The 12,974-nt window shown below is 44.2% G+C and overlaps 1 protein-coding gene across 1 annotated transcript in view; it reads left to right on the top strand.

Annotated features, from left to right (window-relative positions):
• The window catches only part of hs6st1b (heparan sulfate 6-O-sulfotransferase 1b), a 92,349-nt gene extending 86,326 nt beyond the window's left edge, over positions 1–6,023 (top strand). The window contains exon 2 of the mRNA XM_024399884.2: positions 2,876–6,023. Coding sequence (XP_024255652.1) covers positions 2,876–3,587 — 712 coding nt within the window. The 3' untranslated portion in view covers positions 3,588–6,023. The remainder of the gene's footprint in view (positions 1–2,875) is intronic.
• Positions 6,024–12,974: the final 6,951 nt, after the last annotated feature.

Below are 12,974 nucleotides of genomic sequence, written 5' to 3'. Positions count from 1 at the left end.
TCTCTCACCCCCCCCACTCCCTCTCTCACGTTCTCCCTCTCTCACCCCCCCCCCACTCCCTCTCTCACGTTCTCCCTCTCTCACCCCCCCCCTCTCACCCCCCCTCTCTCACCCCCCACTCCCTCTCTCACGTTCTCCCTCTCTCACCCCCCACTCCCTCTCACGTTCTCCTCTCTCACCCCCCACTCCCTCTCTCACGTTCTCCTCTCTCACCCCCCCACTCCCTCTCTCATGTTCTCCCTCTTTCACCACCCCCCACTCCCTCTCTCACGTTCTCCCTCTCTCACCACCCCCTCCCTCTCTCACGTTCTCCCTCTCTCACTTTCTCCCTCCCTCACCCCCCCACTCCCTCTCTCACGTTCTCCCTCTCTCACCCCCCCCCACTCCTCTCTCACTCACCCCCACTCCCTCTCTCACGTTCTCTCACCCCCACTCCCTCTCTCACGTTCTCCCTCTCTCACCCCCCCCACTCCCTCTCTCACGTTCTCCCCCACTCCCTCTCTCACTCCCCCCCCCCACTCCCTCTCTCACCCCCCCACTCCCTCTCTCACGTTCTCCCCCACTCCCTCTCTCACGTTCTCCCTCTCTCACGTTCTCCCCCACTCCCTCTCTCACCCCCACTCCCTCTCTCACGTTCTCCCCCTCCTCTCCCACCCCCCACTCCCTCTCTCACCCCCCACTCCCTCTCTCACGTTCTCCCCCACTCCCTCTCTCACGTTCTCCCTCTCTCACCCTCCCCACACTCCCTCTCTCACGTTCTCCCCCACTCCCTCTCTCACGTTCTCCCCACTCCCTCTCTCACGTTCTCCCCCACTCCCTCTCTCACATTCTCCCCCACTCCCTCTCTCACCCCCAATCCCTCTCTCACGTTCTCCCCACTCCCTCTCTCACCCCCACTCCCTCTCCCACCCCCACTCTCTCTCTCACCCCCACTCCCTCTCTCACATTCTCCCCACTCCCTCTCTCACGTTCTCCCTCTCTCACCCCCCCACTCCCTCTCTCACGTTCTCCCCACTCCCTCTCTCACGTTCTCCCCACTCCCTCTCTCACATCCCCCCTCTACCCACTGATTCCAGGCCCATCATATCTCATTCTGTCAGGTGTGCTGGTGTAGTGAAGGCCCCCCCAGAGGGGGATCCTGCCGTGTCGTACATTCCAACTCGCTTGCAATGTTGACTGAGCGGAGCAGTAATTTGTAATGAGATCAGAACTCCCACATGTAACCCACCTCCAGACTTCACTTCTCCCCAATCCAGCTCAGCTATTCATCAAAAAACTGCTCTTATTTTCCCCCTCGTGTTAGTTCCCTCTCCTATATTCTCTAGTCATAGCAGGGGGCCTGGCAGGGACGTGAGGTGGGATGCTGAATGCTACTTTAACTTCAGAGGCTTTTGTTTTGTGCATCTCTATGCTAAAGGGAATGAACTACTTTAAACTAAGTAAACAGTTCTTGTGTTTCCCAACATGGGAATGTCATCTTTTCCACACCCGAATCCCTCTAGTTACACAATCATTTGCTAATGCGGTCAAATACCCTGGAATTTCCACTTGTTTCCCGAGAATCCCGAATACCCCAAAGGCCTAGCATTCCAAACTGGAAGTCTTGAACCATGACTACTACACTGATACTTGACAGGGGTGGGCGTGACTGGACACTGAGAGACAATAAGAAGAGTAGTTGTCCCAGAGTAACTCTTCAAAGACCTGAAGGGATGGAAAAAGCTATTAGTCTCACCTTTTGACCTGCACCTGTCAAAATGACTCGGAGTGGAGGGAAAATAGAAAAAGGGGCCCCTCTTCTCCCCATCTCAGTTACCTGACACAAAATGGCTGCCTTGTTGCCTCACTGTCTCTCTCAAAATTCAGCCAAGGGGTGGAAACAAAGAAGCGGTTGGCTCTACTGTTGATTTGAATTTCACTTGGCATCACTGTCCCCACTGTCTCTGTTTAAAGGTTGTGTTATGACCCCGCCAATGGACATAAGAGTGTAGGGATCACTCTGAATCATTATCGGACCCTCTTTCCGGCTCTCTAACTCAAATCACATTACCAGGATCTGTTTTGGAAAAGCAATGACCCTCTGCTGTTTCCACAGTCAGATTGAATTTCAATGTACAAGCCAGACAGTGGAGTCTAATGTTTGGAATACTGAAGGGGTTTGTTCATCTGGTATGTAACGCGGAATAGAGTTATGCAGGTGGGGGTATGGATGGTGAGGTCATGGTTGGCCAACAGAAATCCATACGTTCACTGTCCCCTGGAGCTGGAATGCATTCCCCGTTGCCTGTCTGCAGTGCAGTAGAATAACACGGCGAGGTCAGGCCTCTTTACACGACAGGTATTTCTGATTACACAGATGCAGAGGAATGTTTTTTTTCTCTCTGGAGATGATTATGTTCCAAGGTGCGCTTCAATCCAGGTCTCTGGTCTGGACCCCACCGTAATCCTTGAGGTCTGGAATGTTAGCGACGATCCGGTTAAGCGCCAACGATAATGTCCCCAATATATCAAAACCGCCATCAATATCAACATTCACAGCAGTGATTTGTGATGACACACGAAGTACCCCTGATTCTCCATTGTCTTTTTTCCCCCATAGAGTATATTTATACTATATATTTCACAGGTGTGCGCATCACAATTCACTTCAGTCTTTGACAAAACTTCAAGTGGTCTGTAGAATGCTTACGGAGATCTTATGTGGTCACTGTTGATCCTTCAAGGCTTCCATGGTTCATCTCATGTTGAGTAGAGATAGCAAAACCAGATTTGATCATGCTAACATGGTCAGTCATCAGTCATTTTTTATGTTTTTTGTATGACATCACTGTATTGATATTTTCATGAAGTGGTTTTCCTCTGTTGTGTTTTGCAGGAAGTTCTACTACATCACCCTGCTGAGGGACCCTGTGTCACGCTACCTGAGTGAGTGGCGCCACGTGCAGCGCGGCGCCACCTGGAAGACGTCCCTCCACATGTGCGACGGGCGCACACCTACGCCCGAGGAGCTGCCGCCCTGCTACGAGGGTACGGACTGGTCAGGCTGCACCCTGCAACAGTTCATGGACTGCCCCTACAACCTGGCCAACAACCGGCAGGTGCGCATGCTCGCCGACCTCAGCCTGGTGGGCTGCTACAACCTCTCCACGGTGCCCGATAAGCGGCGCTCGCAACTTCTCCTCGAGTCGGCCAAGAAGAACCTGCGCGACATGGCCTTCTTCGGTCTGACGGAGTATCAGCGCAAGACGCAGTTCCTGTTCGAGCGCACCTTCCGACTGCGCTTCATCCGGCCTTTTGTGCAGTACAACAGCACGCGGGCGGCCGGAGTGGACTTGGACAACGACACGGTGGCGCGCATCGAGGAGCTCAACGACCTGGACATGCAGCTGTACGACTACGCCCGCGACCTCTTCCAGCAGCGCTACCAGTACACTCGGCAGCTGGAGAGACGGGCGCACCGCTTGGCACTTCGGAGTCACGGGCTGGACCCCCGTGATTTACTCAGAGAGGAGGGTGGTGTGGGGGGCGAGGGGACAGCCAGGCTGCCCACAGAGGACTACATGAACCACATAATTAACAGGTGGTAGCCCCTATCCCATCCCACCCCAACCACCCACTTTCCTGATCTCCCCATTGTCTGGTATGGTGAGGTTGCATCAGAGTGAATGTTTAGGAAAGGTGAAATTTGGCACTTATGGCTCGAGAGGAAGAAAGTTGCAGAGGATTGGGTGCTGTTTACCTACAGACTTTGCATGATGCGAGCTGTGGGCTGCGAACCAGATGATATCACTTCCCGCTACTGGATGACATAGTCCTTCTGGTCTTCTTGGACTATGTGGAGAGGTCAGATCTTTGATTGGGAGCCCATGATAAACCTGAGTCATGGGGCTTTCTGATTGGAAGCCCATGATAAACCTGAGTCATGGGGCTTTGTGATTGGAAGTCCATGATAAACCGGAGTTATGGGGCTTTGTGATTGGAAGCCCATGATAAACCGGAGTCATGGGGATTTGTGATTGGAAGCCCATGATAAACCGGAGTCATGGGGATTTGTGATTGGAAGCCCATGATAAACCGGAGTCATGGGGATTTGTGATTGGAAGCCCATGATAAACCGGAGTCATGGGGATTTGTGATTGGAAGCCCATGATAAACCGGAGTCATGGGGATTTGTGATTGGAAGCCCATGATAAACCAGAGTCATGGGGATTTGTGATTGGAAGCCCATGATAAACCGGAGTCATGGGGATTTGTGATTGGAAGCCCATGATAATCCTGAGTCACCCTCTGGAGTTCTCTGAGCAACAACTGTCTCTACTCAGATTCCCAATGGAGCAAAAGAAAAACAATGGATAATTCCTTTACAAAGTAAACAGACTTGTTTTACTTTCCTTTCTATGTCTTGGCCCATCAGAATAACATGTGTACTTAATATGTTGTTGTAAGGAATTACAAAGCAGTGAGATGGGAGATTACCTGTACTGGACATTTCCGACGAGCCATCTTTTTATTTATTAACATTGCTTTCTGATCATTTGAAATACATATTTTCCCAATGTGAGAGACGATTTGGTTCGGCTTGAAATACAGTTTGACACTTGTAAGTTATAGAAGTCATGATGGTGACTTAAAAAAAAATATTTCATAACATACTCATCCATTTGCTGAAAGGTTACTAACATTTGCAATCAAAGTTTAGAGCTATATCTTAATAGAAATGATGCATAGTGTTTTTTTGTGTGTTTTTTTTACACTTGTATGTTTTTACCATTTTGTCAATGTCGTGTGAAGAGGCCAGTTTCTTTGGTTCCGATGTATTTTCATTTGCCCGTTGTACTGTGATCTGTACACTAAAGGAGATGTACAGAATTGAATGAAATATTTGGCAAAGGTTTGTCCAGGAACCTTTCTGACCACAACCTCCATACAACAATTGATGCTCAACAGGAGACCGACCGAGGGTCTCGCACTGAAGGGGAAACAGGAAACACTGTCTTATTATTACTTGTACAAAATAAAACTTCTGTGAGTGTGTGCATGTGTGTAAGTGTGTGTATTGTAAGTGTGTGTGCGCGTCCATTTGTTTCTGAGCTTTCATGCTCAATTCATTTCCTTCTGATTGGGATCAAATGTGTCACCTAAAACCAGAACTTAAACGGGTGAAATGGATGGATTATCCGTTGAGTTTGCCATGCTCCTCGATGTGCATCTGTTGGGGCATTATAAAACAACGTAAAGTAAAGTGCATCAGGGTCCATATTAAAGAGGTGAAGAATGCACAGCCACTTGTCAACCATAAGCTCTTTTTTTTGTTAATAATACATTTTTTTTGTAAACTGAAATATGATGATCCCCTGGTAAACTGTGTTTAATTAACATTCTAACAGAATGTGTCTGGACATGATATAACCCTCATCAATCAATACTGGTGTACAGGGAGCCTTCACAACTATCATATTTAAAATTCAATTCCCAAAGTCCCGCATCCAACAACAAACTGTAGTCCCACAGGCATAGCCAGTACTAAAAACGGACCCAAGACTAATTGCTTGGGGAGTGTTAAGATGCTAATGCATTATTATTAAGGACATTTGGACCAGTGTGTGCAGATCCTGCGAATGACTGTCTTTTCATCAAGAACAGAATGTTTGTTTTAGTGACGACTACTTACATTATGTCCAATCCTCTCCGGAGCGGAGGTATAATGATTGGTAGCAGGAGACTTCTCTAATGCAAAGTATTTTTATCTTATTTGAGAAAGATAGCTTTGGGGAAGATGGATTACGAAGCTATGGGTTTAGACAAATCGTTACAGAATGAAGTGTATGTGTGTGCGTGCAGTCGTGTGAGATAAAGAGAAAGCAAAAGAGTGAGAGAACAAGAGAATTTAGTGAAGTGGGACATTTCTACATGGGCTCTGGTCTGGTTTTACCCATATTGTATTATTGCTGTGCGTATTTCTGTTCTTCAAGCAGATTGGATCTTCTATTCAACAATAAAAATAAAAAATATATTTCTTTGTATTTGAGTCTCTGCTCTTATTCCTCATTGTTTGTTGTCCTGTTTGCATAATTGTTTTTATTACAGGAAGTTAGCTTTAAAATGACTTTCTCTTAACCTTATGGCAAAATGTATAATAGCAGGAAATTAGCTCAGGGATTCTTGAAAGTCAGGACAATCCTTGTCTGGCTGGGAAACCTTTTAATTACATTAGATTTTTTTTTGCATTATTTGAGCTTAAAATGTACCTTTTTAGGGGAATTTTTATAAGAACAAAAATCTTTTTTTGAATACTTTAAATGTTATTAATTTCCATGTCGGATGCCAATTTCAAACTCCAAAAAAGTGTTTAAATTCTGAAAACTGGCAATGGATATTAACTGGAAAATTATCGTAAGTAGGTTCTTGCAATAGCCCTCTGTGACTTTTTAATTAAAGAATTTTTGTCTCAAAACTTTGATTCCTAAAAATAAAGTGACCAGATTTCTGATATGAAAACCGGGGACATTTCCAGTTCGGCGGTCAATGTATAATTAAAATATCCAATGTTATTATCTATTAAATAAAAAAGGGGGACAATTCCGGTTTCATGTATTTAGTCTAACAGGCACATTGTGATAGGCAAAGAAAACAACTATACTACAGAAACACTATAGACAAGACAGAACTGTCCGATCTGAACAGCCATTCAGTGGTCCTGCTACAATAAGAGCAGAAGAGAACATGAGCAAAATTGAAAGAACAGACAATAGTATACGTGAAATATTGAACAACATAATAAAGAAATAAGATGCTGATGAGATTGGTAACTACATAATATACTTATACCAACCTAATCTGTATATTTCTCAGAAGAATGCGTTTTTTTCAGGATTGTTCTGTCTTTGGCCAGCTTCTCCATGAACTCCTGGCAGGGGAGGTTGACGTTTGTCTTCACAATAAGCACAGCCTTGATGGTAGGAACAGTGAACCTATTTCTTGCTGCTGTCCATAGAGCATTAATTTGGGAGAACACTCTCTCGACTGGTGCATTACCTCCAGGTAAGCACATGACAACAGAAGCTAATCTAGCCAGGTTAGTGTGTGGGATGTCATTCTCTTTGAAGTGGGTAACCACCGTGCTCCATCTCTGACTAAGCATTGTCTCCAGATGTTTTCCATTCTTCAAGCGATCCCCCCTAGGAACTCTTGCAGGCCAGTAACCTCGTCACACAATGCATCTTCATTGATGGTCACATTTGGGCATTTTTCATGCAGTGTGACTGATGCCTTCTGGATCTCTTCACGCAGAGGTTGCCTTTTTAAAAGGAGACAATGTAAATATTTTAGATTATCTGTGTGCTTTCCCCATGCTTGCAAATAGTTCACAGCCGTAGTGAAGAATGATTGGGATGTTTTGAGAAAGCTCTCTTTAGACATGTCTCCAGCTCTCTCAGAAGTCCTCTGACCAAAACTGGAAGGAAGTTGTCATCACGTCTTGCAGTCAATTTTGCCTCAACGTTTCTCAGAATTGAGTCCACAGCACAGTGGTCCTAGCCTCCAAGCATCTTGATCGTGTCACTGAATACAGTCAAGTTTCCATGGACAAAGTCCAGCCAAAGGTCAGTCAGTGGATCTTCGAACATTGTTCACAGGATAACAGGGCATTTGTCTTCAGAAATAAAAAAGGATTTCAATGGCACATACATTTTCAGCACTCTTTCTAGAACAGGGAGCATGGACATCCAGCGAACATTGCTGTGTCCTAAAATGTTATGGTACTCCTGGCCAACAAACTCACAAAAGCTCTTTAGTCTTTCTATTCTGACGGTGAAAATATCTGTTCTAGCCATGTTATTTATTTCACCTTTATTTAACCAGGTAGGCTATTTGAGAACAGGTTCTCATCTACAACTGCGACCTGGCCAAGAATAAAGCAAAGCAGTTCGACAGATACACAGAGTTACACATGGAATAAACAAACATACAGTCAATAATACAGTAGAAAGAATTCTATATACGGTGTGTGCAAATAAGGTAAGATAAGGGAGGTTCTCATGACAGAGGGCATACCAACACGGCCAATCAGAGGCTTTATGCTTTTTCGTCTGTTGATGTTCTACCACTGCCGTTCTTCCCCCGCTGCCAATTGGAAAAAGAGGAATTACTAAGGTTGCTGTGAACCATTCTATCGTCTTGAGCGTATAAGCGGAAATTCCCTCATGTGGCCATTAAAGTGGCATTTTCCGTTTCTTGGAAAGAGAAAATCTCTTTTCTCTGTCCCTTAATGAATAATGTTGCTACCGTTTACCATCTGTGACTTTATTCCTAGTTATATGTACACATCTACATCAATTATCTTGTACCCCTGCACATCGACTTGGTACTGGTACCAGTACTGTTACTCATTGTGTTTATGTTATTATTTTGTGTTTAACTGCTTCGTTATGTTGTTTTATTTTCACTATTTCCTTTTTCTTTTTCACTCTGCTTTGTTGGGAAAGGGCTCGTAAGTAAGCATTTCACGGTAAAGTCTACACCTGTTGTATTCGGCACATTTAATTTGATTTGTTAGACCTTGTGACCAGATTTAAATTAAATCATCCAAGCAAGAAACATAGCAGACAGAATCACTCTGGCCTTCGCCATTGGTCATCTAGGCTCATTACACCCCTGCTTACTGTGGCAAAGTAATTAAGTAAAAATACTTTAAAGTACTGCTTAAGTCATTATTTTTTACTTTACTATTTGTATTTTTTGCTTCACTACATTCCTAAAGAAAAGGTACTTTTAACCGTATATGTTTTCCCTGATACGCAAAAGTACTCATTACATGTTGAATGCATAGTAGGACAGAAAATGGTCCAATTCACCCACTTATCAAGAGAACATCCTGGTCATCCCTGCTGCCTATGGTCTGGTGTACTCACTAAACAGAGAACATCCCTGGTCATCCCTGCTGCCTATGGTCTGGTGCACTCACTAAACAGATAACATCCTGGTCATCCCTGCTGCCTATGGTCTGGTGCACTCACTAAACAGATAACATCCTGGTCATCCCATCCTGGTCATCCCTGCTGCCTATGGTCTGGTGCACTCACTAAACAGATAACATCCTGGTCATCCCTGCTGCCTATGGTCTGGTGCACTCACTAAACAGATAACATCCTGGTCATCCCTGCTGCCTATGGTCTGGTGCACTCACTAAGCACAGATACTTTGTTTGTAAATGATGTCTTAGTTTTGGCGTGTGCCCCTGGATATCCGTAAATTTAAAAAATGAGAATTGTGCCGTCTGGTTTGCTTAATATAAGGAATTTGAAATTATTCATACTTTTACTCTTGATAATGAAGTATATTTTAGCAATTACATTTTACTTTTGATACTTAAGTATATTTAAAACCAAATACTTTCAGACTTTCACCCAGTAAAGTATTACTTGAGTAACTTTCCCCCTCTACTTGAGTCATTTTCTTTTAAGGTATCTTTAGTTTTACTCAAGTATGACAATTGGGTACTTTTTCCACCACTATGTTAACTAACAACTTTGGCTTAAATGAATAATGAGTTAAAGAGTTAATGAATGACTTGCTGTCGGTTGAGAACAGGGCTGTACAGTATTGTCTGCAAGAAGTCAGGAAACGTTTTGAGAATGTTAAGCAAGTGCACCGTTCTGTTGGGTTTGAACACGCGGCAGTGGAAACGGAGAGGGAATTGGGATTCTGACGGTCTCCCTGTCCCTGCGGAACGAGTCAAACAGATGGCAACAGCTGGCCAGGTTTAACCTGGGGGTGAAGTCTACTTGAGTTGAGCTCCACATGAGGTATCGCTGAGAGCATACCAAGGTCACGCTCAATCACCCAGGATATATCATTACTCTCGACAGAGAGCATTATTGTATGAACAATGTATTAAAGAACTGACGCAATACACGAGACAGCATCACATTAGCCATTTTCTTGGAATACTGGTTGTGTGTTTATTTGTTTGAGCTAATCAGAACATACAGTAGAGCAAACCACTTTGGGTCATTTCTAGGTGAAATTAACAGTCCTAACACAGTACTTTCTGGTAAACATGATTTTGATAACATGTATGTGTATCATATGTAGTGATTAAGGGTTCCATTTTTCAAATTGACTGTTGAAACATTACTTGAATGTGTTTCCTTCGTGCTCACTTACCTCCCAATTTCAGTTCCATCTTTATGGGATCCTGTTTTTGTTACCAAACCACCTAGCCTACATTATGTGTATCCACTATATATAATGTATTACTTTCGGGGCTTCAAGCTTAACGTCGGAGACCTGTTTACAACTGAAGTGTACATATTTCAGGAGCCATATAGGAGCATGAACATGTGTCCACAAACACAACCAGGTGCACTTGTCACTATAACTGACCTTAAACCCAGACATCATGAATGAACAGAATAACAAGTGTCTCTGATGATATACTGTCGACGCTGTTGGGTTATTTCATGTTTGAATCACAATGAATAAGTCAGATCTCAGCTGGTGGCTGTGTCTGGAGAGAACTCCAAAGAAAGACTCCATCAAAACATTGCAATGAGTCGATTTGGCAGAGAAAGAGAGAGGCTGAGGAAATAGCTGTAGGATTGGCCATATAGTATTGTGCATTTTTCGGGTTTACTCGAGAAATGAGAAGATCTTGTGCTTCTCAGCACCTTTAAAATGTGTGAGTTGCACAAGACCATACATTCTCAACTGCCTAACCCAATTACAGTGTGACAAATGGGGACAGAATTGAATTGACAGAGCTATTCGTTTATGTGAGATAAAACAGGCTTACATTGTATAGAGCTCTGAGATCAAAAGACCGCCTCAAAACTAAGACTGTTGTTATATAACTCCAACTATTACTCTCTTTGGTTTCCCATAATGAGTGAACCATGGAGTGATCTCTTGCAAACATTAATTGACTCAAACACATCAAACCAACTGTGATATTTATATAATTGAGCATTATAAGTATTTATTTACAAAACAAAAGTTTTTTGAGGTGATATAAGGTGATAGCGCCAAAACTTTTCACTGATCCTTGAGTGGATGTTGAATTAATATTGACTCCCGAGTGGCACAGTGGTCTAAGGCACAGCATCTCAGTGCAAGAGGCATCACTACAGTCCCTAATTCAAATCCAGGCTGTATCACATCCGGATGTGATCGGAAATCCCATAGGGCGGTGCACAATTGGCCCAGTGTCATCCGGGTTTGGCCGGGGTAGGCCGTCATTATAAATAAGAATTTGTTCTTAACTGACTTGACTAGTTTAATAATGCTTAAATTTAAAAAATGTAATGTAATTTAAAAACTAGCTTTCAAAGATGAGGTTCTGTCTCCATCTGCTGGTTATAAGCTGCCAATCCACTACTCCCCTTGTGTTGATATCGAATGGCATTTTCTTTTTAGTAGGTTTATGTAAAACTGAACCAACAAATATAATGCTGTAATAAGCATGTATAAACATTGAGGTTCATATTATAATCTATTTCTATGCTGTAATTTGAGGTTTATAATGGATTAAAAAAAGAAACGTCCCTTTTTCAGGACCCTGTCTTACAAAGACAACTCATAAAAATCCAAATAACTTCACATATCTTTGTTGTAAAGGGTTTAGACACTGTTTCCCATGCTTCAATGAACCATAAACAATTAATGAACATGCACCTGTGGAACGGTCATTAAGACACTAACAGCTTAGAGACAGGAGACAATTAAGGTCACAGTTATGAAAACTTAGGACACTAAAGAGGCCTTTCTACTGACTCTGAAAAACACCAAAATAAAGATGCCCAGGGTCCCTGCTCATCTGCGTGAACGTGCCTTAGGCATGCTGCAAGGAGGCATGGGGACTGCAGATGTGGCCAGGGAAATAAATTGCAATGTCCGTACTGTGAGACGCCATTAGACTGTACAGGGAGACAGGATGGACAGCTGATCATCCTAGCAGTGGCAGACCACGTGTAACAACACCTGCACAGGATCGGTACATCCAAACGTCACACCTGCGGGACAGGTACAGGATGGAAACAACTGCCCGAGTTACACCAGGAACGCACAATCCCTCCATCAGTGCTCAGACTGTCCTCAATAGGCTGAGAGAGGCTGGACATAGGGCTGGTAGGCTTGTTGTAAGGCAGGTTTTCACAAGACATCACTGGCAACAACGTTGCCTATGGGCACAAACCAATCGTCGCTGGACCAGACAGGACTGGCAAGTCGCGGTTTTGTCTCACTAGGGGTGATGGTCGGATTTGCATTTATCGTCGAAGGAATGTATCTTACTGTATCTTATGTATCATCATCTTCCTGCTGTGTGCTTTCCCTCAAGGCTTTATGAAGTCTGATCCAGAACACCTCCTGGTCACGATCCTTCTTGGGCAACAAGAAGTATGTTTTCCGACACACCATCTTGCATTACTGAGTGTAAGGGGAGAGACAGTCTGGCATCTCTCTTTGAGAAACATCAACAGTAGAACATCGTTCCCCTCACACAGAAATATCAGACTGGTTAAGTGGAAGTCCAGAATGCACCACTCGGGAGAAATTCTCGGGTCACCACGCAGAGCGTGCTTCGGGCATTGTAGATGGCTGCTTCAATCTTCTCTAGGATAGCCGTGCCCAAGTGGAAATTGCAGTGGTGCCGGTACAGTCAGAATGGAGCTGATCCCAACATAGTCCCCTCTAGACAAGCTACCAGCTCCCTCATCACCCACGACTCATTCTTGGAGCTGTAGGAGATGAAGGCGTCGTACTGGTAGTCATCTTTCCCCGCTGCCTTACACCCTTGAAGGAGAGTCTGCAGGAGGAGCAGGTAACTGATGTTGAATTTGGTATTGTGCCAAATCTCCACCAGGTCCATGGTAGCGTAACGTCACGTGCTTTGTTTGTTTGTTCTTGTCCATAACCTTTCTGTACTTTGTCATGTATTTGTACGTTTTATGTGGACCCCAGGAAGAGTAGCTGCTCCA

This window comes from Oncorhynchus tshawytscha, linkage group LG16 (genome assembly GCF_018296145.1).
Source record: "Oncorhynchus tshawytscha isolate Ot180627B linkage group LG16, Otsh_v2.0, whole genome shotgun sequence".
Taxonomy (NCBI): Eukaryota; Metazoa; Chordata; class Actinopteri; order Salmoniformes; family Salmonidae; genus Oncorhynchus; species Oncorhynchus tshawytscha.
Note: the sequence above shows the minus strand (reverse complement) of the source record. Positions and strands in the feature narration are given on the sequence as shown.